The sequence below is a fragment of the Mustelus asterias genome, chromosome 5 (genome assembly GCF_964213995.1).
Source record: "Mustelus asterias chromosome 5, sMusAst1.hap1.1, whole genome shotgun sequence".
NCBI classification, from domain to species: Eukaryota; Metazoa; Chordata; class Chondrichthyes; order Carcharhiniformes; family Triakidae; genus Mustelus; species Mustelus asterias.
In genome coordinates this window covers 138984319-139006060 of record NC_135805.1, presented here as the reverse complement: position 1 = coordinate 139006060, position 21742 = coordinate 138984319, and the positions used below count along the sequence as shown (strand labels likewise).

Here is a 21742-nt window from a genome sequence, read left to right as displayed (position 1 = left end):
TGCGGAGTCTGCACATTCTCCTCGTGTCTGCGTGGGTTTCCTCCGGGTGCTCCGGTTTCCTCCCACAGTCTGAAAGACTGGTTAGGTGGATTGGCCGTGCTAAATTCTCCCTCAGTGTACCCAAACAGGTGCCGGAGTGTGGCAACTAGGGGATTTTCACAGTAACTTCTTTGCAGTGTTAATGTAAGCTGACTTGTGAAACTATTAAATAAACTTTAAACGCAATTGCCCTTCAGAAGGTGGTGGTGAGCCATTGTTCATATCACCATAGAATTCCTATGGGGGGGGAAGGAGGCCACTCGGTCTGCACTGACTCTTACCCAGGCTTATCCCGTAACCCCACGTATTTATCCCGCTAATCCCTCCTAAACTATACATCTTGGGACTTTAAGGGTCAATTTAGCACGGCCAATCCACCTAACCAGCACATCTTTGGACAGTGGGAGGAAACCGGAGCACCCGGAGGAAACCCACGCAGACACGGGGAGAATGTGCAACCTCCACACAGCCAGTGACCCAAGCCGGGAATCGAACCTGGGTCCCTGGCGCTGTGAGGCAGCAGTGCTAACCACTGTGCCACCATCTTATGGTGCTCTCAGTCATTCCCTGGGAGCATGGACTGGCCCTGGAAACTGGTTTGCTGCTAAGAGCATTAGTAAATAAAGGCTGAGTTCCAGATGACACGTCTGGACTCGAAACGTCAGCTCTTTTCTCTCCTTACGGATGCTGCCAGACCTACCGAGATTTTCCAGCGTTTTCTCTTTTGGATAAGAATCAGGGATCCACAAGAGGTCAGGATTGAAGAGTGAAGTGATCTGGGCGGACTGTAGAGTTGCAGGAGGTTATGGTGATATGGAGAAGTGAGGTCATGAAAGAGTTACTTAGTGTAGAGTAGAGCCATAGAGATATACAGCACGGAAACAGGCCCTTCGGCCTAACTCGTTCATGTCGACCTGGTTTCCTAAACTGAACTTAGTCCTATTTGCCCGCGTTTGGCCCATATCCTTCTAAACCTTTCCCATCCATGTACCTGTCCAAATATCTTTCAAATGTTGTAATCGTACCCACCTCTACCACCTCCTCTGGCAGCTCATTCCATATACGCACAACCCTCTGTGTGAAAAAGTCGACCCTCACGTCCCCTTTCCCCTCTCATGTTAAACCTATGCCCTCTAGAATCATAACATCCCTACAGGGCAGAAGGAGGCCATTCGGCCCATCAAGTCTGCACTGACCACAATCCCACTCAACCTATCCCCATCCTGCTAATCCCCCTGACACTAGGTTAATTTAACATGGCCAATCAACCTAACCCGCACATCTCTGGACCAGTTTTGGACTCCCCTACTCTGGGGAAAAGACCTTGGCTATGCACCTTATCGATGTCCCTCATGATTTTATAGATCTCTAAGGTCACCCCCTCATCCTCCTACACTCCAGGGAAAAGTCCCAGCCTTTCCAGCCTCGCCTTATAATTCAAACCTTCCAGTCCTGGTGACATCCTTGTAAATCCTTTTTGCACCCTTTCCAGTTTAATAACATCCTTCCTATTGCACAGTGACCAGAATTGTATACAGCACTCCAAACATGTAACACAGTTCTGGATGACAAGGTCAAAGAAACAAAGTAGGAAGTGTTGAGAGCTTCAAGTTTTTAGGTGTCCAGATCACCAACAACCTGTCCTGGTCCCCCCATGCCGACACTATAGTTAAGAAAGCCCACCAACGCCTCTACTTTCTCAGGAGACTAAGGAACTTTGGCATGTCAGCTACGACTCTCACCTACTTTTACAGATGCACCATAGAAAGCATTCTTTCTGGTTGTATCACAGCTTGGTATGGCTCCTGCTCTGTCCAAGACCGCAAGGAACCACAAAGGGTCGTAAATGAAGCCCAGTCCATCACGCAAACCAGCCTCCCATCCATTGACTCCATCGACACTTCCCACTGCCTCAGAAAAGCAGCCAGCATAATTAAGGACCCTATGCATCCCGGACATTCTCTCTTCCACCTTCTTCCGTCGGGAAAAAGATACAAAATTCGGAGATCACGTACCAACCGAAGCAAGAACAGCTTCTTCCCTGCTGCCATCAGACTTTTGAATAGACCTACCTCGCATTAAGTTCATCTTTCTCTACACCCTAGCTATGACTGTAACACTACATTCTGCACTCTCTCCTTTCCTTCTCTATGAATGGTATTCTTTGTCTGTATGGTGCGCAAGAAACAATACTTTTCACAGTATAGTAATACATGTGATAATAATAAATCAAATCAAAATATATTCCTAAACTAAGCTACTTACACGGGGTTGTGAGAGGGTCCATCCATTTTGGATTCCCAGGTCAAATGTTCATTATTTTTATTTGCATACAGCTGGAGTTCCTCCACATTATTGTGTAAAGCAGATCCTGGAGTCGCCATTGCTTCTAGGGGCTACAGAAATGAAACATTCTCAATTCAAAGCATCCAAGATATGGTGAGATAATGAACAATATTCTGTTACAATCTGGTTAGAGACTGTCAACATTGAAAGAGAAATCCAAACACCTTGTTTTAACCAATGGGACGCAACAAGATTTCACTACTTGAACAGAAAAAAAACTTTATCGTAGAATTATAGAATCCCTGCAGTGCAGAAGGAGTAAGAAGTTTAACAACACCAGGTTAAAGTCCAACAGGTTTATTTGGTAGCAAAAGCCACACAAGCTTTCGAGGCTCTGAGCCCCTTCTTTTACAGATGCACCATAGAAAGCATTTTCTGAGGCAGTGGGAAGTGTCGATGGAGTCAATGGATGGGAGGCTGGTTTGCGTGATGGACTGGGCTTCATTTACGACCCTTTGTGGTTCCTTGCGGTCTTGGACAGAGCAGGAGCCATACCAAGCTGTGATACAACCAGAAAGAATGCTTTCTATGGTGCATCTGTAAAAGAAGGGGCTCAGAGCCTCGAAAGCTTGTGTGGCTTTTGCTACCAAATAAACCTGTTGGACTTTAACCTGGTGTTGTTAAACTTCTTACTGTGTTTACCCCAGTCCAACGCCGGCATCTCCACATCATGACTACCATAGACACCGCAAACTGCCGGCTCCAAGTGGAGAGGATCGCCAAGAGAAGAAGGGGCTCAGAGCCTCGAAAGCTTGTGTGGCTTTTGCTACCAAATAAACCTGTTGGACTTTAACCTGGTGTTGTTAAACTTCTTACTGTGTTTACCCCAGTCCAACGCCGGCATCTCCACATCGTGCAGAAGGAGGCCATTCGGCCCATCGAGTCTGCACCGACCACAATCCCACCCAGGCCCGATATCCATAACCCCACACATTTACCCTAGCTAGTCCGCCTGACACCAAGAGGCAATTTAGCACGGCCAATCAACCTAACCCACACATCTTTGGACTGTGGGAGGAAACCAGAGCACCCGGAGGAAACCCACGCAAACACGGGGAGAACGTGCAGACTCTGCACAGACAGTGACCCAAGCCGGGAATTCTCTGGTCCCTGGCGCTGTGAGGCAGCAGTGCTAATCACTGTGCCACCGTACCGCCCCTATTATGTAATAGCACTATTAACATTACGGTTTATAGCTATGTGTGCTATGCACTCATTTGTACTTATTACTTCCACCAATAATTTTACTTTACTCTGTGAAATCTTATTTACTTCTACTCTAATTACTCCGAGGACAGCACGGTGGCACAGTGGGTTAGCACTGCTGCCTCACAGTGCCAGGTAGCCGGGTTCAATTCCCGGCTTGGGTCACTGTCTGTGTGGAGTTTGCACATTCTCCCCGTGTCTGCGTGGGTTTCCTCCGAGTGCTCCGGTTTCCTCCCACAGTCCGAAAGACGTGCTGGTTAGGGTGCATTGGCCGTGCTAAATTCTCCCTCAGTGTACTCAAACAGGCACCAGAGTGTGGTGACTAGGAGATTTTCACAGTAACTTCATTGCAGTGTTAATGTAAGCCTACTTGTGACACTAATAAATAAAGGGAGGCCATTCAGCCCATTGCACCTATGCCAACTCGCTGTAGGAGCTAAACAGAAGGTGATGACAGAAGGCTGTTTGAGTGACTGGAAGCCAGTGTCCAGTGGCAAACCACAGGGATCTGTGTTGGGCCCCCTATTATTCGTCATTTATATAAATGACATTGATGACTATGTTGGGGGGTAGGATTAGTAAGTTTGCGGATGACACAAAGATTGGACGGGTGGTTAACAGTGAGGCGGAGTGTCTTGGGCGACAGGAAGATATGGGCGGAATGATCAAATGGGCAGATTAGTGGCAGATGGAATTTAACCCTGAAAAGTGAGAGGTGATCCACTTTGGAAGGATTAATTTGACAAGGAAATATTCAATGAATGGCAGGACACTGGGAAGTTCTGTAGAACAAAGGGACCTTGGTGTGTTTGTCCGCAGGTCTCTGAAGGCAGGAGGGCATGTTAGTAGGGTGGTGAAAAATACATATGGGACACTTGCCTTTATCAATCGAGGCATAGATTAAAAAGCAGGGAAGTCATGTTGGAGTTTACCCCCACATTCAGGGCAGTTTGTGACACTTTACCCCCCACAGTTAAAGTTTATTTATCAGTGTCACAAGTAGGCTTACATTAACACTGCAATGAAATTACGGTGAAAATCGCCCAGTCGCCCCACTGAGGGTGAATTTAGCACGGCCAATGCACCCTAATCAGCACGTCTTTCAGACTGGGAGGAAACCGGAGCACCCGGAGGAAACCCACACAGACACGGGGAGAACGTGCAGACTCTGCACAGACGGTGACTTAGCCGGGAATCGAACCCGGGTCCCTGGAGCTGTGAGGCAGCGGCGCTAACCACTGTGCCAACTTGTTCAATTTGTGTCATTTTGCCCCTTATTTTCAGACACAGCACCCCTCCCCCCCACTCTCTACAGCACCCTCCCCCCCCACTCTCTACAGCACCCTCCCCCCCCACTCTCTACAGCACCCTCCCCCCCACTCTCTACAACACCCTCCCCCCCCACTCTCTACAACACCCTCCCCCCCCACTCTCTACAACACCCTCGCCCCCCACTCTCTACAGCACCCTCCCCCCCACTCTCTACAACACCCTCCCCCCCCACTCTCTACAACACCCTCCCCCCCCACTCTCTACAACACCCTCCCCCCCCACTCTCTACAACACCCTCCCCCCCCACTCTCTACAACACCCTCCCCCCCCACTCTCTACAGCCCCCCCACTCTCTACAACACCCTCCCCCCCCCACTCTCTACAGCATCCTCTCCCCCACTCTCTACAGCACCCTCCCCCCCCACTCTCTACAGCACCCTCCCCCCCACTCTCTACAGCACCCCACCCCCCCCACTCTCTACAGCACCCTCCCCCCCACTCTCTACAGCACCCTATCCCCCACTCTCTACAGCACCCTACCCCCCCACTCTCTACAGCACCCTCCCCCCCCCACTCTCTACAGCACCCTCCCCCCCCACTTTCTCCAGCACCCTACCCCCCCACTCTCTACAGCACCCTCCCCCCCACTCTCTACAGCACCCTCCCCCCCCCACTCTCTACAGCACCCTCCCCCCCCACTCTCTACAGCACCCTCCCCCCCCACTCTCTACAACACCCTCCCCCCCCTGTCGACAGCACCCTACCCCCCCACCCCCCCGTCTACAGCACCCTGCCCTCCTCCCCCTGTCTACAGCACCCTCCCCCCTCTCCCTCCCCCCGTCTACAGCACCCTGCCCCCTCCCCCCTCCCCCCGCGTCTACAGCACCCTCCTCCCCCGTCTACAGCACCCTGCCCCCCCGTCTACAGCACCCTGCCCCCCTGTCTACAGCACCCTGCCCCCCCTCCCCCCCCCCGTCTACAGCACCCTGCCCCCTCCCCCCTCCCCCCGCGTCTACAGCACCCTCCCCCCCGTCTACAGCACCCTGCCCCCCGTCTACAGCACCCTGCCCCCCTCCCCCCGTCTACAGCACCCTGCCCCCTCCCCCCTCGTCTACAGCACCCTCCCCCTCCCCCCCCGTCTACAACACCCTCCCCCTCCCCCCCCCGTCTACAGCACCCTGCCCCCCCTCTCCCTCCCCCCGTCTACTGCACCCTGCCCCCCTCGCCCCGTCTACAGCACCCTGCCCCCCCTCTCCCTCCCCCCGTCTACAGCACCCTGCCCCCCTCCCCCCCTGTCTACAGCACCCTGCCCCCCCCTCCACCCCCCTGTCTACAGCCCCCTGCCCCCCGTCTACAGCACCCTGCCCCCCTGCCCCCCGTCTACAGCACCCTGCCCCCCGTCTACAGCACCCTGCCCCCTGCCCCCGTCTACAGCACCCTGCCCCCCGTCTACAGCACCCTGCCCCCCGTCTACAGCACCCTGCCCCCTGCCCCCGTCTACAGCACCCTGCCCCCTGCCCCCCCCTCCACCCCCCTGCCCCCCGTCTACAGCACCCTGCCCCCTGCCCCCGTCTACAGCACCCTGCCCCCGTCAACAGCACCCTGCCCACCCCTCCACCCCCCTGTCTACAGCCCCCTGCCCCCCCTGTCTACAGCACCCTGCCCCCCGTCTACAGCACCCTGCCCCCCCCTCCACCCCCCCGGTCTACAGCCCCCTGCCCCCCCCCGGTCTACAGCCCCCTGCCCCCCCTGTCTACAGCACCCTGCCCCCCGTCTACAGCACCCTGCCCCCCCCTCCACCCCCCCGGTCTACAGCCCCCTGCCCCCCCCCTGTCTTCAGCACCCTGCCCCCCCCTCCACCCCCATCTACAGCCCCCTGCCCCCCGTCTACAGCACCCTGCCCCCCTGCCCCCCTGCCTACAGCACCCTGCCCCCCCTGCCTACAGCACCCTGCCCCCCCTGTCTACAGCACCCTGCCCCCCCGTCTACAGCCCCCTGCCCCCCCTGCCTACAGCACCCTGCCCCCCCTGTCTACAGCACCCTGGCCCCCCTGTCTACAGCACCCTGCCCCCCCTGTCTACAGCACCCTGCCCCCCCCTGTCTACAGCACCCTGCCCCCCCCTGTCTACAGCACCCTGCCCCCCTGCCTACAGCACCCTGCCCCCCCTGCCTACAGCCCCCTGCCCCCCTGCCCCCCCTGTCTACAGCACCCTGCCCCCCCTGTCTACAGCACCCTGCCTCCCCTGTCTACAGCACCCTGCCCCCCCTGTCTACAGCACCCTGCCCCCCCGTCTACAGCACCCTGCCCCCCCTGTCTACAGCACCCTGCCCCCCCCTGTCTACAGCACCCTGCCCCCCCGTCTACAGCACCCTGCCCCCCTGCCTACAGCACCCTGCCCCCCCTGCCTACAGCCCCCTGCCCCCCTGCCCCCCCTGTCTACAGCACCCTGCCCCCCCTGTCTACAGCACCCTGCCCCCCCTGTCTACAGCACCCTGCCCCCCCTGTCTACAGCACCCTGCCTCCCCTGTCTACAGCACCCTGCCCCCCCTGTCTACAGCACCCTGCCCCCCCCTGTCTACAGCACCCTGCCCCCCCTGTCTACAGCACCCTGCCCCCCCTGTCTACAGCACCCTGCCCCCCCTGTCTACAGCACCCTGCCCCCCCTGTCTACAGCACCCTGCCTCCCCTGTCTACAGCACCCTGCCCCCCCTGTCTACAGCACCCTGCCCCCCCCTCCTCCCCCTTCCCCCTCCCCCCCCCTGTCTACAGCCCCCTGCCCCCCCTGTCTACAGCACCCTGCTCCCCTGCCTACAGCACCCTGCCCCCCCTGTCTACAGCACCCTGCCCCCCCTGTCTACAGCACCCTGCCTCCCCTGTCTACAGCACCCTGCCCCCCCTGTCTACAGCACCCTGCCCCCCCCTCCTCCCCCTTCCCCCCCCTGTCTACAGCACCCTGCCCCCCCTGTCTACAGCACCCTGCTCCCCTGCCTACAGCACCCTGCCCCCCCTGTCTACAGCACCCTGCCCCCCCTGTCTACAGCACCCTGCTCCCCTGCCTACAGCACCCTGCCCCCCCTGCCTACAGCACCCTGCCCCCCCTGTCTACAGCACCCTGCCCCCCCCTCCCCCTCCCCCCCCCCTCCCCCCCCCTGTCTACAGCCCCCTGCCCTGGTCTTTACAATAATGATCCTCAGTGCAGTGGGGGAGCTGAGTCTGCAGTGACTGGAGACAGGGAGTGAGAGGGGACTGACTCTGGGGGGGTCACACTCAGTATTTACTGGTTAACTGAGAGGCTTCACTGCAGCAGGTTTGCAGTATGGGTTAGGGAAAGGATTCCCAATCTCCCCCCACCCCTGACACCGTTCAAGATGCACTGCTCACACGCACAGGCCGCTGTAAATAATCACTATGTTACTGTAAGATTATTCTGTAGCGATAAAATGCAACAACTCACAGTGAATCCTCGCAGTCGCAATGTCAGCCTCCCTCCCCTGGAACCAGTCGGCTTGCTCAGTTTCGTTTCTCGGGCTCCGGCAGTTCCGCTTTCGTTTTACTCTGGGAGGGAGGGAGATCCTGACCCTGACACAGAGAACTGCCTGAGAACCACAGGAAGGAAGCATTAACATCTGGCAGCACTGAAGAATTACTGCAAGGACACAGAGGGTTAATGGAATGGAAAGGGTGTTGATGCAGGGGAGGGTGTCAATGTGTGGAAGAGTGTTAATATCAGGGAGGCGTGTTGCAGGAGTGTTAATGTGGAGGGGATGTTAGTTCATAGGTACATATGAAATAGGGAGCAGTGGTAGACCATTCGGCCCCTCGAACCTGCTCCACCATTCAATAAGATCATAGCTGTGTGTTTGGAATTCGACTTTCCCATTCATAGAAGAAACATAGAAGCCCTACAGTACAGAAAGAGGCCATTCGGCCCTTCGAGTCTGCACCGACCACAAACCCACCCAGACCCTAGCCCCATATCCCTACACATTTACCAACTAATCCCTCTAACCTACGCATCCCAGGACACTAAGGGCAATTTTTAGCATGGCCAATCAATCTAACCCGCACATCTTTGGACTGTGGGAGGAAACCGGAGCACCCGGAGGAAACCCACGCAGACACGAGGAGAATGTGCAAACTCGACACAGACAGTGACCCAAGCCGGGAATCGAACCCAGGTCCCTGGAGCTGTGAAGCAGCAGTGCTAACCACTGTGCTACCGTGCCGCCCGATAACCCCCCGATAACCTTGGATTCCTTTATCTAACAAGAATCTATCTACCGCCGCCTCCCTCCCCACCTCCGACGCCTTCCAAAGTCACACAACGCTCTGAGAGAGAAAAAATACTCCTCATTTCTGCGCTAAAAGGGTGATCTCCAATTTTAAATCAGTGCCCCCTAGTATTCGACTTACCCATCAAGAGGAAACATCCTTTCCACATCCACTTTGTTAATACTGTTCAGGATCTTGTATCCTTCAATCCAGTCACCCCCTCACTCTTCTCAACTCCAGTGGAAACAAGTCCAGTCTATTCAACCTTTCCTCATAAGACAACCCATTCATTCCAGTTGTCAAGGTAGCAAACCCCATGCATGGGCGGCCCGGTGGCACAGTGGTTAGCACTGCTGCCTCACAGCGCCAGGGACCCGTGTTCAATTCCTGACTTGGGTCACTGTGTGGAGTTTTCCCGTTCTCCCCGTGTCTGCGTAGGTTTCCTCCGGGTGCTCCAGTTTCCTCCCACACTCCAAAGATGTGCGGATTAGGTTGATTGGCCGTGCTAAATTGACCCTAGTGTCAGGGGGGTTAGCAGGGTAAATATGTGGTGTTATGGGAATAGGGCCTGGGTGGGATTGTGGTCGGTACAGACTCGATGGGCTGAATGGCCTCTTTCTGTACTGTAGGGATTCTATGAGTGAACCTCTGAACCACCTCCAACGCATTTACATCCTTACATCAAAACTGCACAATTCAATGTGGATGCTATTATGGGGGAAAGTGTTTTTCATTGTCCTGAATCCCAATGTGGTCAGCACTGCTGCCTCACACACCAGGGACCCAAGTTCAATTCCCAGCTTGGGTCATGTCTGTGCGGAATCTGCATGTTTTCCCTGTCTCCCTGGCATAATGATTAGTAACCAGAGGATACAGATTAAAGTTTAAAAAGTTTAAGTTTATTTATTAGTATCACAAGTAGGTTTACATTAACACTGCAATGAAGTTACTGTGAAAATCCCCTGGACCTCTCTGTGACCCCAGTCCCTAATCAATGCAATTCACCACAGTGGTTAGCACTGCTGCCTCACAGCGCCAGCGACCTCTAGGTTCAATTCCCGGCTCGGGTCGCTGTCTGTGCGGAGTCTGCACATTCTCCCCGTGTCTGCGTGGGTTTCCTCCGGGTGCTCTGGTTTCCTCCCACAGTCCAAAGATGCACGGGTTAGGTTGATTGGCCATGATAACCTGCCCATTAGTGTCCAAAGATGTGTAGGTTAGGGGGATTAGCGGGTAAATACGTGGGATTACAGGGATAGGGCCTGGGTATCATAGAATCTATAGTACAGAAGGAAGCCATTCGGCCCATCGAGTCTGCACTGACAACAATCCCACCCAGGCCCTATCCTCATAACCCCACGTATTTACCCTCCTAATCCCCCGACACTGATGGGCAATTTATCATGGTAAGAAGTTTAACAACACCAGGTTAAAGTCCAACAGGTTTATTTGGAAGCAAAAGCCACACAAGCTTTCGGAGCTCTAAGCCCCTTCTTCAGGTGAGTGGGAATTCTGTTCACAAACAGAGCATATAAAGACAGACTCAATTTACATGAATAATGGTTGGAATGCGGTTGGAATGGCTGTCTTGTCTGGAGACAATACACATCTTTTTAGCCTGTCTTGATGCTCTCTCCACTCACATTGTTTTGTTTCTTAAAGACTTGATTAGTTGTAAGTATTTGCATTCCAACCATTATTCATGTAAATTGAGTCTGTGTCTTTATATGCTCTGTTTGTGAACAGAATTCCCACTCACCTGAAGAATGGGCTTAGAGCTCCGAAAGCTTGTGTGGCTTTTGCTACCAAATAAACCTGTTGGACTTTAACCTGGTGTTGTTAAACTTCTTACTGTGTTTACCCCAGTCCGACGCCGGCATCTCCACATCAATTTATCACGGCCAGTCAACCTAACCCGCACATCTTTGAACTGTGGGAGGAAACCGGAGCACCCAGAGGAAACCCATGCAGACACGAGGAGAATGTACAGACTCCACACAGACAATGACCCAAGGCCGGAATTGAACCTGGGTCCCTGGCGCTGTGAGGCAGCAGTGCTAACCACTGTGCCACTCTGCTGCCCTTTCACGGAGTCAATGGAGACTCAATGGGCCAAATGGCCTCCTTCTGTACTGTAGGGATTCTATAATCTATGACTCATTTGAAGGGGACACGAATAATCAGCATGGCATTGCCAAATCTGCATTAGTGCCTTTTCAGTGAGGTCACCGGCATTGGTGTCCTAAGAGCCAACTTATCCTTCGGGGCTCCCGCTCCTCAAATATTGGGACAGTGTGGGTCATAGTTCAAATTCTTTCTCTAGATCAAGAGGCCATGTATTTTATCTGGGTGGTGAGAGTCTGGAATGCGCTGCCTGGGAGGATGGTAGAGGTGGGTTGTCTCACCCTTTAAAAAGTATCTGGATGAGCACTTGGCACATCATAACACTCAGGGCCATGGGCCAAGTGCTGGCATGTGGGATTAGATGGGAGTTTAGATGCTTCTCGCGTGCCAGTGCAGACTCAATGGGCCAAAGGGCCTCTTCTGCACTGTATGATTCTATATCCGGTGCTCCTTCAGGTTCCACGTGCGACGCTTTTAAATCGATGAACCCAGTGAAAGCTTTGGTTTTTTTGTCTGGCTGATACCTCCTTACAGCTGGAGTATTGATGTAAATGTTGGCCCTCTTACAGTTGATTTCGTTGTAATAAATTGCCTCCTGAAGTTGATTGGCAGTATTTAGCAACACGGCAAGAGTCATCCCTGATCCAGGTGTTGGGCACAGATCAATCGGCAACATCTGGCACAGCTCCGTGAAGTGTTGTCTTCCGAAACACTGCCAGAGACATTGCACTCCGCTGATGTGGTCATGGGGTAATGATAAATATGGCCAAAAGTACATTGCGTTCTGCACTAGTAACCTAGCTCCCTAACAGTCTGGTTTTCCTCAAACTAGAAGGAGTGCAGAAGAGACTTACTAGGATGCTACCAGAGCAGGTCGAAGGCTGGGAATTCTGCAGCATGTGACACAACTCCTGACTCTCCATCCACAAGGCCTAAGTCAGGAGTGTGATGGAATATTCTCCACTTGCCTGGAGAATTCCACATTCTCCAGGCAAGAATGGTTTGAGTTATAAGGAAAGGCTGGATAGACTGGGACTTTTTTCCCTGGAGCGTAGAAGGCTTAGGGGTGATTTTATAGAGGTCTATAAAATAATGAGGGGCATAGATCAGCAAGATAGTCAACATCTTTTCCCAAAGGTAGGGGAGTCTAAAACTAGAGGGCATAGGTTTAAGGAGAGAGGGGAGAGATACAAATGGGTCCAGAGGGTGGTTAGTGTCTGGAACAAGCTGCCAGAGATAGTAGTAGAGGCGGGTACAGTTTTGTTTTTTAAAAAGCATTTAGATAGTTACATGGGTAAGATGGGTATAGAGGGATATGGGCCAAACGCGGGCAATTGGGACTAGCTTAGTGGTTAAAAAAAGCAGCATGGGAAAGTTGGGCCAAAGGGCCTGTTTCCATGCTGTAAACCTCTATAACTCTATTATTGTGCAAGGAATTTGGAGGTCCCAGAAGAAGACAAAGCCTCAAAGCTTTGCCAAATGTCACATCAAACCCTGCAGTAATTAACAATAATGCCCTCACAGTTCTCAACCATTACCGGGTAGACGGGCAAGGGCAGCATGCATGGGCATATTATCATCTCCAGGCTTCCCACCTCCAAGGTGCACATTCCAACTTGGACATATTTTGGTCATTCATAGAATCCCGACAGTGCAGAAGAGGCCATTTGGCCCATCAAGTCTGCACTGACTCTCTGAGAGAGTATCTTACCCAGCCACCCAGCCCCATAACACCACAGCTTTCCCATAGCTAATCCAACTAACCTAAGGGGTGATTTAGCATGGCCAATCCACCTAACCTGCACATCTTTGGAGTGTGGGAGGAAACCGGAGCACCTGGAGGAAACGCACGCAGACACGGGGAGAACGTGCAAACTCCACACAGACAGTGACCCAAACTGGGAATCGAACCCAGGTCCCTGGTGCTGTGAGGCAGCAGTGCTAACCACTGTGCCACCGGGCCGGCCCATGTTTTTTGGTTCAAGGTTTTGACTCAATGACTATGAAGGAACGGCAATATCTCTTCATCTCAAAGCAGTGTGTGACTTGGGAATGTTGGTCCATGCATTTGCTTCTCTTGTTCCTCGAGGTGATGAAGGTCACATGCTCACAAGATGCTGTCAAAGACGCCTTGGCAAATTGGTGAATGTATCTTGTAGAAAGTATATCCTGAGGTCAAATTGCATTGGCGGGGGAGGGAGTGAATGTTTAAAGCACCTGTACTTTCTCAGGAGGCTAAGGAAATTTGCCATGTCCGCTACGACTCTCGCCAACTTTTACAGATGCACCATAGAAAGCATTCTTTCTGGTTGTATCATAGTTTGGTATGGCTCCTGCTCTGCCCAAGACCGCAAGAAACTACAAAGAGTTGTGAATGAAGCCCAGTCCATCACTCAAACCACCCTCCCATCCATTGACTCTGTCTACACTTCCCACTGCCTCGGCAAAGCAGTCAACATAATTAAGGACCCCACACATCCCAGACATTCTCTCTTCCACCTTCATCCATCGGGAAAATATATCCAAAAGCCTGAGGTCACGTATCAACTGACTCAAGAACAGCTTCTTCAGACTGTCAGACTTTTGAATGGACTTACCTTGTGTTAAGTTGATCTTTCTCTACACCCTAGCTATGACGGTAACACTACATTCTGCACTCTCTCCGTTCCTTCTCCCCTGTGTACTCTATGAACAGTATGTATTGTCTGTATAACGCACAAGAAACAATACTTTTCACTGTATGTTGATACATGTGACAATAATAAATCAAATCAAATCAAATCCAAAGTACCACCAGCGGTTCCTTTGCAGGTCCCTCTAAATCTGGTGTCAGCGTCCTCTCCCAAGCCAACATGCCCAGCGTCGCAGCGCTAATCAATCAAAGCCAGTTAGCTGGGCAAGACATGTCCAATGCCAGATTCCCAATACAATTATCTCTGTCATGGCAGGAGATGGTAGCCATGATGTGGAGATGCCAGCGTTGGATGCCAGCGCAGGAGATTCCCAGGAAGATTGTAGAAGCACTTTAGAGATGTCCTTAAAGCATTCCCTGATGAGGACAAACATCCCCCCTGACTAATGGAAGATCTTGGCATGTGACGAACTGAAATGGACAAGGCTTATTCAGGATGGCAACAAACACATTGAGAGGCTACACCGGGAATGTGCAGAGGCAAAGGTGAGAAATCGGAGGGAACGTACAAACCTCCAAATAGCCCACCGACCCAACCTTCGAAGCACCACATATAGCAGCATCTGCAGATCATGCCCATCCTATCTGAATGGAAACGGGTCACCCTCAATCCTAGGGGACTGCTTAAGGTGAAGAAAACAAAGGAACGTTTGTAATCATGGATGGGGTGCCAATTGAACGGGCCCGCTTTGTCCTGGATGGTGTTGAGCTTCTTGAGTGTTGTTGGAATTGCACCTATCCAGGCGAGTGGGGAGTATTCCATCACACTCCTGACTTGGGCCTTGTGGATGGAGAGCCAGGAGTTGTGTCACACGCTGCAGAATTCCCGGTCTTCGACCTGCTCTGGTAGCCATTCTATTTATATGATTAATGCAGTTCAGTTTCTGGTGAATGGTAACCCCCAGGATGTTGATGGTGGACGATTCAGCGATGGTCATGCCATTGAATGTCAAGGGGAGATAATTGGATTCTTTCTTGTTTGAGTTCATCATTACCTGGCCCTTGTGTGGCACGAATGTTACTTGGCATTCATCAGCCCAAGACTGAATGTTGTCCAGGTCTTGCTGCATTTGGACATGATGCCATCAAATCCATTAGGCCATAGTTTGTTGTGGCAGAGCATCCAATGGCATCTGCTGATTGTTAAACTTGCCCTGGCACGTTTGGGTTTTTCACTTTTTACATGCTAAGTTGCTGAAAATGTTGGCTAATAAAGTATACTAATACATGTGACAATAATAAATCAAATCAAAATAATGTGGGAGACCAGGCATGTGATATTGGAGTATCCTTTTAACGAGAGCACTCTGGAATATAATTTAACAGTTATTTCATTTGTGCTGGTGTACAATAAAGAGTATTGTTTCTTGTGTGCTATGCAGGCAAAGCATACCATTCATAGAGAAGGAAAGGAGAGGATGCAGAATGTAGTGTTACAGTCATAGCTAGGGTGTAGAGAAAGATCAACTTAATATAAGGTAGGTCCATTCAAAAATCTGATGGCAGCAGGGAAGAAGCTGTTCTTGAGTCAGTCGGTATGTGACCTCAGACTTTTGTATCTTTTTCTCGACGGAAGAAGGTGGAAGAGAGAATGTCCGGGGTGTGTGGGGTTCTTGATTATGCTGGCTGCTTTGCCGAGGCAGCAGGAAGTCTAGACAGAATCAATGGATGGGAGGCTGGTTTGTGTGATGGACTGGGCTATGTTCCCAACCCTTTGTAGTTCCTTGCGGTCTTGGTCAGAGCAGCAGCCATACCAAGCTGTGATACAATCAGAAAGAATGCTTTCTATGGCGCATCTGTAAAAGTTGGTGAGAGTCGTAGCAGACATGCCAAATTTCTTTAGCCTCCTGAGAAAGTAGAGATGTTGGAGAGCTTTCTTAACTATAGCATCGGTGTGGAGGGGCCAGGACAGATTGTTGGTGATCAGGACACCTAAAAACATGAAGCTCTCGACCATTTCTACTTCATCCCTGTTGATGTAGACAGGGGCATGTTCTCCACTATGCTTCCTGAAGTAGATGACTTTGTCCTTCGTTTTACTGACATTGAGAGAGAGACTATTGTCGTCGTGTCATTTCACCAGATTCTCTATCTCTTTCCTGTGCTCCATCTTGTCGTTGTTTGAGATCCGACCCACTACGATGGTGTCACCAGGAAACTTGAAAATGGAGTTTGAGCAGAATTGGGCCACACAGTCACAGGTGCATAAGGAGTGGGGGGAGTAAGTTGGGAAGAATGGGAAATTTGATAGACGGGAACAGCAAGAACAGAGCAAGTGTTTGAGCAAAGTGGAATTCGGTGCGGGAAACCAGGAGCTGATTCACCTCAGATCCAAGAAAGACAAATCTTCCCAACGGTGAGATGTTAAGAACTGTGGAAAAGGCAAACTGATTTGGGGTGAGTATCAAATAACTAAAACCTAGTACACAGATAAAAAATGGAGTGTTTGTCCTTATCACAAGGGGATTGGAATACAAGCCGGGGGGGGTGGAGTGGGGGGGGTTGGTGTGTTGGAAATAAGTCATGTTCCAGTTCTATTCAGTTCTGGGTGCCACGCCTCAGGAAAAATATATTTGCGTTGGAGAGGGTAGAGTGCAGATTCACCAGAATTATAACTAGGTTTAAATGATTAAATGATGAGAACAGGTTGTATGAATGTTTTTTTTATTCATGTCACAAATAGGCTTACATTAACACTGCAATGAAGTTACTGTGAAAATCTCCTAGTTGCCACACTCTGGCACCTGTTCGGGTACACTCAGGGAGAATTTAGCATGGCCAATGCACCTAACCAGTACGTCTTTCAGACTGTGGGAGGAAATCGGAGCACCCGGAGGAAACCCACGCAGACACGGGGAGAACGTGCAAACGCCACACTGACAGTGACCCAAGCCGGGAATCGAACCCAGGTCCCTGGTGCTGTGAGGCAGCAGTGCTAACCCACTGTGCCTCCCCATTACGAGAATTATGAGAACAGGTTGCATAAATTTGATTTGTATTCCTGGAGGTCAAAAGATTGATGGGTGATCGGTGTCTTAAGAAAAGAATGAAGGGATTCAATTGGGTAGAAAAAGTTCGGTGGGAGTCTGGAACAATGGGGGGGGATGCTCGTAAAATTAGAACTGGGTCATTTAAGAGTGAACCAGGAAGCCGTTCTTTAGAGAGTACTGGAAATCTGCAACTTCCTTCATGAAAAAACTGGGTGCTGGGGGTCAATTGGACATTTCACAAGTGAGATCGATCGTTGGGCGAGAATAGCAAAGTGAGTAAATCGAGTTAGGTCACAGATCAGCCATGATCTAAGTCAATGCCAAAATAGGGGAGGCAGTGGCGCAGTGGTATTGTCACTGGACTAGTAATCCAGAGACCCAGCGTAATGTTCTGGGGACCCGGGTTCGAATCCTGTCACAGCAGATGGCGGAATTCAAAATTCAATAAAAAATATCTGGAGTTAAGAATCTACTGATGACCATGAAACCATTGTCGATTGTCGGAAAAACCCACCTGGTTCACTAATGTCCTTTAGGGAAGGAAATAGAAACATAGAAAACTACAGCACAAAACAGGCCCTTCGGCCCCACAAGTTGTGCCGAACATATCCCTACCTTTTAGGCCTATCTATAACCCTCCATCCTATTAAGTCCCAGGTACTCATCATGAGTCTCTTAAAAGACCCTATTGAGTTTGCCTCCACCACCACTGACAGCAGCCAATTCCACTCGCCCACCACCCTCTGAGTGAAAAACTTCCCCCGAATATTTCCCCTGTACCTACCCCCCAGCACCTTAAACCTGTGTCCTCTCGTAGCAGACATTTCCACCCTGGGAAAAAGCCTCTGAGAGTCCACCCGATCTATGCCTCTCAACATCTTATACACCTCTATTAGGTCTCCTCTCATCCTACGTCTCTCCAAGGAGAAAATACCAAAATCTGCCATCCTTACCTGGTCTGGCCTACATGTGACTCCAGAGCCGCAGCAATGTGGTTGAATCTCAAATGCCCTCTGAAATGGGAGTTAGGGATGGGCAATAAATGCTGGCCAGCCAGTGACGCTCACGTTCCATAAAATGTATTAGAAAAAAGGCATGAGGCATGAATAGTTATTGCTGTTCATATGAGCAGCCACATCAGTGCAATTAATCCAAAAAGAATACAATTCCCTACAACATTTAAATCAGAAGTACATATCGATGGAAGAATTTTGCAAATTTATATTGCAAGCATGCAGTCTCCTCCTGTGACAGCAGTAAAGAATCCAGGTGCACCCCACCCTCAAAACAGTAATCTGGTGAACTGGTGCAGCAACAATAATCTCTTCCTCAATGTCAACAAAATGAAGGAGATAGTCATTGACTTCAGGAAGCGTAGTGGAGAATATGACCTATCTACATCAATGGGGATGAAGTAGAAATGGCTGAGAGCTTCAACTTTCTAGGTGTCCAGATCACCAACAACCTGTTCTGGTCCCCCCATGCCAACACTATAGTTAAGAAAGCCCACCAACGCCTCTACTTTCTCAAAAGACTAAGGAAATTTGGCATGTCAGCTATGACTCTCACCAACTTTTACAGATGCACCATAGAAAGCATTCTTTCTGGTTGTATCACAGCTTGGTATGGCTCCTGCTCTGCCCAAGACCACAAGGAACTACAAAAGGTCGTGGATGTAGCCCAATCCATCACGCAAACTAGCCTCCCATCCATTGACTCTGTCTACACTTCGTGCTGCCTTGGCAAAGCAGCCAGCATAATTAAGGACCCCGAACATACTCTCTTCCACCTTCTTCCGTCAGGAAAAAGATACAAAAGTCTGAGGTCACGTACCCCAACTGACTCAAGAACAGCTTCTTCCCTGCTGCTGTCAGACTTTTGAATGGACCTACCTCGCATTAAGTTGATCTTTCTCTACACCCTAGCCATGACTGTAACACTGCATTCTGCACTCTCTCCTTTCCTTCTCTATGAACGGTATGCTTTGTCTGCATAGTGCACGAGAAACAATACTTTTCACTGTATACTAATGCACGTGACAACAATAAATCAAATCATATCAGAGTTTTGAGCTAAACAATCGCCCGTGTGTCCTCTCAACCACAAGGTCAGCTGACATAGCACTGCTGGCTGACTGTGGCCTGCAACCCCCGGCTCTGTGCATCTGAGCGACTCAATGAAGGAGCCAGCTGAGTCATGGTGTGGTGAATGCAGGAGGTTTGTCCTGTTAGGTTGATGTGTGGTTAAACTGGAGCACAGACCACTGAGTCTTACTTGTGTTTCTTTTCCACTAATTGGCTTGTCCGCTTTGAATTTTGTGGACCTGATACTCAAAGTAGAGATGGATAGATTTAGTTGATTGAGGGTATCTTGGGGTATAGAGCTGAGGTGGGTAACTGTGATTTGAGGTACAGATCATCCACGTTCTAATGAAATGACAGAGTAGGCTCAAGGAGCGGATGAGGGACTCCAGTGTCCCTGTGGAGTGACGTACAGATGGTTACATCCATGGAAAGAGTATACATGTTGCCGTTTGTCTGACTGTGACCCTCTTACTAGTTCACAGTCCTCCCTGGGGAACAATGTGAAGGTACAAAAGCAACAACAGCCTTTCAGCTCTGATGTTTTGCCCACTGCTCCTCCCTTTACCCCACATCCAGTCCTGCGAGTCACAAACATCTCACGAAAGACCCAACACGAGCAATGTTAGTTCCTGGGACCGCACACTTTATCACAATGAAATGTTTATTCAATCACATGCGTGACTCCAACTTTAAGATTACGGAATCACAATGAAAGGCCAAACTATTCCCAATGGAAAAACGACTTGTGTTTATGTAACCTTTTCAACGCGGAAAAGATCCCAAGCGCTTCAGACTGGAGGGCATTCTCTGGTTTTGACCTCCCACAATGCTCATGAGCATCCCCGAACCACATCCATATAAACCATGGCACATCATAGGATCCCGACAGTGCAGAAGGAGACCATTCAGCCCATCGAGCCTGCACTGACAACAAGCACACCTAGGCTCTATCCCCATAACCCCACGTATTTACTCTGTTAATCCCCGTGACATTAAAGGTCAATTTAGCGTGGCCAATCCACCTAACCCGCATATCTTTTGGAGCGTGGGAGGAAACCGGAACATCTGAAGGAAACCCATGCAGACACGGGGAGAACATGCAGACTCCACACAGACAGTGGCCCAAGACCGGAATTGAACTCGGGTCCCTGGTGCCGAGGCAGCAGTGCTAACCACTGTGCCACCCCCTATAAATCTTCATAAGAGGTTATTCCTCTGCTGGTAATTGGATGGGCCTAGGCAGCTGGAGGCCAGAATCAGAGGAGTGTTGATATCCCAGAGATTGTGAGGCTGGAGATTTGATTTTGTCACATGTATTGGTATAGCGTGAAAATTGCCGTCTCTTGCGCGCTATACAAAGCATACTATTCATAGAGTACATAGGGGAGAAGGAAAGGAGAGGATGCAGAGAAAGATCAACTTAATGCGAGGTAGGTCCATTCAAGAGTTTGATGGCCACAGGGAACAAACTGTTCTTGAGTCAGTCGGTACGTGTCCTCAGACTTTTGTATCTTTTTCCTGGTGGAAGAGAGTATGTCTGGGATGTGAGGGTGATGGTAGTGTCTGGAACAAGCTGTCAGAGGTAGTAGTAGAGGCGGGTACAATTTTGTCTTTTAAAAAGCATTTAGACAGTTACATGGGTACAATGGGTCTAGAGGGACATGGGCCAAACGCGAGCAATTGGGACTAGTTTAGTGGTTAAAAAATAAAGGGTGGCATGGACAGGTTGGGCCAAAGAGCCTGTTTCCATGCTGTAAACCTCTATGATTCTATATGTGGGGTCCTTGATTATGCTGGCTGCTTTTCCAAGGCAGTGGGAAGAGTAGATGGAGTCAGTGGATGAGAGGCTGATTTGAGCGATGGACTGGGCTTCACTCACAACCCTTTGTAGTTACTTGTGATGTTATGGAGATGATACAGTTTGATGTTCTATAAGGATCAGATTGAATGGGTAAAGGGTCTTCTTCCATCTGGAGTAATCTTGTGAATAATATTCTTAAATTCCCACTCTGTGGATTCAGTCACCACACTTACTTCATTGGCTGTAAAACGCTGGAGACATCCTGAGGTCGTAAAAGGCACTACATTAAATGCAATTCTTTTCTTTATTATCAAGTGTAGTATGGATCGCCTGCACTTGGTTGAGGTCATTGGGTTGCGCTGAGGCTTCATATGTTTCATATGAAGCAATTTTTAAAAGCGGCATCTCGGCCTTTTGGCTAAGATGCAGATGAGCTCAGGTCTTGGAGGAGGATCCTCCCCCTTCTCCAATCAGCTTGACTCATGTAGATCGGGCCCAGGACAGGGTGGTTTTGGTCTCCCGTCCTGTCTTGTCAGCCTGGATCTGAAATGTCTCAACTTGTTGAGACTCTGAATTGGATTTGATTTGATTGAATTTTTTTTTTTTAAATTCTTTTCTTTATTTCAGTTAGCAGGTGTCAGATGTGGCAATAGGGGTAGATAAATGATATGAACGGTGATATATAAAGAAAGAAATAACCTGAATTTCTATCATGTCCTTCACAAGGAAAGGACACCCTAGCATGCTTCACAGACTTTGAGTGTAGTCACTGCTGTCATTTAGGAAAGCTTGTGCTGCCAAATAAGCCTGTTGGACTTTAACCTGGTGTTGTGAGACTACTTACTGTGCTTTTACCACCCCAGTTCAATGCCAGCATCTCCACACCGTAATTTAGGAAGGCAGAGATGACTGTTTGAT

At 50.3% G+C, this 21742-nt stretch overlaps 1 protein-coding gene across 2 annotated transcripts in view; it reads right to left on the bottom strand.

Annotated features, from left to right (window-relative positions):
- The window catches only part of eif2ak2 (eukaryotic translation initiation factor 2-alpha kinase 2), a 59072-nt gene extending 50651 nt beyond the window's left edge, over window positions 1-8421 (bottom strand). Inside the window, exons 1-2 of one of the 2 annotated variants that reach the window (XM_078213772.1) lie at window positions 8319-8421; window positions 2305-2435 (exon numbers count right to left, since the gene is read on the bottom strand). In XM_078213772.1, the coding sequence (XP_078069898.1) occupies window positions 2305-2423 (119 nt within the window). In that variant the 5' untranslated portion in view covers window positions 2424-2435; window positions 8319-8421. The remainder of the gene's footprint in view (window positions 1-2304; window positions 2436-8318) is intronic. The other variant, XM_078213773.1, reaches the window with a different exon arrangement.
- Between the last annotated feature and the right edge of the window lie 13321 nt (window positions 8422-21742).